Source organism: Olea europaea, unplaced genomic scaffold (assembly GCF_002742605.1).
Source record: "Olea europaea var. sylvestris unplaced genomic scaffold, O_europaea_v1 scaffold5638, whole genome shotgun sequence".
Classification (NCBI taxonomy): domain Eukaryota; kingdom Viridiplantae; phylum Streptophyta; class Magnoliopsida; order Lamiales; family Oleaceae; genus Olea; species Olea europaea.
The window spans coordinates 1-3036 of record NW_019263973.1 but is presented as its reverse complement, the minus strand read 5'-3'; the positions used below and the strand labels follow the sequence as shown (position 1 = coordinate 3036).

General features: G+C 37.8%; 2 protein-coding genes across 4 annotated transcripts; one reads left to right on the top strand and one right to left on the bottom strand.

Moving 5' to 3' along the window:
* Positions 1–34: 34 nt before the first annotated feature.
* LOC111389126 lies at positions 35–1026 on the top strand. 2 transcript variants are annotated; one of them, XM_023013995.1, is made up of 2 exons: positions 35–177; positions 255–1026. In XM_023013995.1, exons 1-2 carry the CDS (start codon positions 59–61, stop codon positions 727–729), a joined length of 594 nt encoding a protein of 197 aa, XP_022869763.1. In that variant the 5' UTR covers positions 35–58; the 3' UTR covers positions 730–1026. The 2 variants fall into 2 exon arrangements, with proteins under 2 accessions (XP_022869763.1, XP_022869764.1); XM_023013996.1 differs by having other exon boundaries at positions 42–177; positions 276–1026.
* A 256-nt stretch (positions 1027–1282) lies between these two features.
* On the bottom strand, positions 1283–3006 carry LOC111389125 (SEC14 cytosolic factor-like). 2 transcript variants are annotated; one of them, XM_023013993.1, is made up of 5 exons: positions 2908–3006; positions 2726–2821; positions 2389–2490; positions 2215–2295; positions 1283–1851 (listed from the first exon to the last, which is right to left on the bottom strand). In XM_023013993.1, exons 1-5 carry the CDS (start codon positions 2935–2937, stop codon positions 1531–1533), a joined length of 630 nt encoding a protein of 209 aa, XP_022869761.1. In that variant the 5' UTR covers positions 2938–3006; the 3' UTR covers positions 1283–1530. The 2 variants fall into 2 exon arrangements, with proteins under 2 accessions (XP_022869761.1, XP_022869762.1); XM_023013994.1 differs by lacking the exon at positions 2726–2821 and having other exon boundaries at positions 2908–2983.
* Positions 3007–3036: the final 30 nt, after the last annotated feature.

The window sequence follows — 3036 nt, the reverse complement described above, 5'->3', positions numbered from 1 at the left end:
TCTATCTCATCTACTATTATTTTAGCAGTTAAGTTTTGTTTTTATCTAACTCTCAAGTATGATAAACAGAAAAGAGTATGATTACTATTGCAGGTATGGATATGTTATGCCCGATGATGTACCTCTTTTGCTGGAGCAGCATATTAGGAAAGGAGAAATTGTAGATAATCTGTGGAGGTAATTTCCAAATCTTATGTCTATTTTACACTACCATTTTGGAGTTGCACAACTACTATTGCAAGCTAAAATTGCAGACATTGCAATTTTGTTTTCAGGGGACAGATGGGATTATCAGAAGAAGACCAGAAAAAATCACAGGAACTAAGGCTTCTGGTTCATGGTGGGACCAATCTGGAAACAAGAGTAAAGGACGCAACGCAAATAAATGATGCAAGTGCCAACATGTGTGGATCTCAATTGGACGGCACAAGATGTTGTCAAGCAAATGAAGGCTCCCCTTGCTGTCAAAACCCTACATTTCAAGAAAAAAGGGAGGATGAGGATTCTGATTTTCCCAAGGGGGCAGCAAAATTTACGGCTGAAACGAAGAACTCCAGGAAGCAAGCATCTCTAAGTAATAATGGCAAAGGGGTTGGTGCTCGAAAGGTGTGCTCAATGCCTACATGGTATGAATGCTGGGAACGTGAAGACACATATGCTGCACTTGCTGTAATAGGTGCTGCTATATCAGTCGCCTTTGCCTATAACTGCTACAAGCAGTTGGGCTAAATACTTAAAAGAGTTCTGTAGTGTACTATGTTGCACATATATCATGCGTGAAGATGAAAAAAAGTAGTTTGGAGCCATGTGCCATTGGAGAACAAAGAAAGGTGTAGATTTACAGGAATGTGGGTATGGTGTTGGCTGGTTTACATTTGCTTCCCATTGTTGTTATGGTTGTATTTGGATCACCTAAAAGACTTTTCTTTTAGGGTTAGAGATGTACATTGTGTTATTAAATTGTTGTACAGGAATTGAACTTTTTACTTGAGTTCGTTTTCAAAGCAATCAATCACTCCATCATCATATGTGGGTGCACGAAGTTCGAAACCTGAGGAACTTTCTTGTCCAAACTTAAATTCTTGCATGCTGTGGCAAGAAACTTGTGGGATACTCTGTTCTTCATTCTTTCATTCTATGAGTCTTGGCGGAAAATCAAACAGAAATTGCGAAACGATCCAGGCCCATTTACAGAAGTTTTGCTAAAACAAGACCCAAAGCCAGTCTTGTGTTGCCAACTCTCATGCGAGCTGTCTTGCAACAGTGAGATGTAAAGTGCTACTAGCCATAACTTGTGAGAATTTCAGGTGGAAAATGAACTTTATGAAGAAATACAATGTCACTGTTAAACGCATGAATACTATATTATGAACTTCAATTTGAGTCCGGAAATATCCAAAAACTTTTGATTGATAAGGAGGTCAACTTGTAATTTTAAGTTTGCCCCCAAACCTGCATAAAGATAATGCAACTCTCCAAAAGCTATTTTGGGAATAGGCTCAGCCAATGCGTACAAGTTTTCATCCAGCTTCAGTCCACGTTTATCTTAAGCTCGTGTAAAGAATGAGAAAGCCCATTTTGATCCCCAAGTCTCTGAAACTCGGACTCAATAGTTTCAGCAATTTTGACATCTTCTGGACCAGGCTCAGGAAAATCTACATGAAATGAACCGTGTTTGACTGGTGCACCAGGCTGCCTGAGTGCAGCTTGCTCCTTAATATAGTTGTACAATTCCTGATGGAAGGCATGATCCAAGGAAAAACAATCACTGACGGTTCCATTCCTAGAATGCCGTGATGATCCTGAACCTTCTCTTCTACAAAAATGTGGGAGTGATTCATAATCCATAATCTGCAATGAATTATGAGTCAGAATTCTCGAAGATGAACAACACATTCAAAATAAGCAAAGTCTATTTGGTTATGCAAGCCAGACTTATGTATTAAGGGCATGTTTGGTTCTCAAGATGAAACTGGGTTGGACGGTACATGTACACGATAGACAAAATTTCAGTTTCTCGTTCTTTCTTACACTGTCAAATCCCCATACCAAACATGCCACAAGGCATTTCTAATGGAATAGATTAACCACAAGAAGGGAGATCAAAGGCCACCATACATGACACCACACATGATTTTCACATAAATCCAATGCAATGTATAATTAAGGGGCACTTTTCCTTCCAAAAACCACGTACCACAAGAGTGTCCTTACCTTCAATAATTCGTCTCTTCCAGAGCCTGAAAGGACCTGCACTTTCTTCCTTGTTCTCTCTTGCAAAAGAGGTTTCACAACCTTCAAACCGGTAGAAAACATTAGATTTTTGTTAGATTTATATCAATTGCATATAACTAACCGAAAACCACAATGTGCACATGTATGTCCCACCTTCCAACAGGCTGAAAATATATATGGAGCATTAACTATGAAATAAGTCTCTGTCTTCTCTGGATAGTTAAGGTCATCAATGGTAGATATTACAGACAACAACTGCACCGGAAAGAGTGCAGGCGATACCGGTTAGTTAACATTGTGAATATTTACTTGCAAACAATAATATTTCAGTATTTAATAAAAGGATAAATAGTTAGTAGGAAGCTCATAAGATGATTTTAAAAAATTCAACAATTCAACACCAAATTTTTGCTTCAGAGAAGAGACATTGTTGATGTGTAAATTAACATAAGAAGAAATATCATAGTGGGCTTTGCAACAGAAGAAATACCTTAATTTGATTTAGTGCAGAAAACTTTAAACCAGTCATGTCCAAAATCTTTATGCAAGTGCCAATGTATCGCCCAAATCTTTTTGTTGCGGAAGGCTAAAACATGAAGTAGATTAAGTCTAAGAAATTTAAGTATTGACAGAAATATATAACATTCTGAATATTTAGTTGCCACAACTTACTAGAATCACACGATCTCTGTATTCATTCATTTGGATGTGTGACTGGACATAGTAGTGAATCTAAAATGAAGGAAACCAATATTAGTGAGCATTACACCTGAAAATGCTTTCAACAATAGATTCCTCAAG

Bases quoted from the DNA above. Each gene is read 5' to 3' on its own strand.
- LOC111389126 (XM_023013995.1), top strand. From the start codon at position 59: ATGATAAACAGAAAAGAGTATGATTACTATTGCAGGTATGGATATGTT. The intron at 178-254 runs GTAATTTCCAAA...CTAAAATTGCAG, and splicing joins ATTGTAGATAATCTGTGGAG to ACATTGCAATTTTGTTTTCA.
- LOC111389125 (XM_023013993.1), bottom strand. From the start codon at position 2,937: ATGAATGAATACAGAGATCGTGTGATTCTA. The intron at 2,822-2,907 runs GTAAGTTGTGGC...TTCATGTTTTAG, and splicing joins ACAGAGATCGTGTGATTCTA to CCTTCCGCAACAAAAAGATT. The intron at 2,296-2,388 runs GTGGGACATACA...ACCGGTTTGAAG, and splicing joins TATTTTCAGCCTGTTGGAAG to GTTGTGAAACCTCTTTTGCA.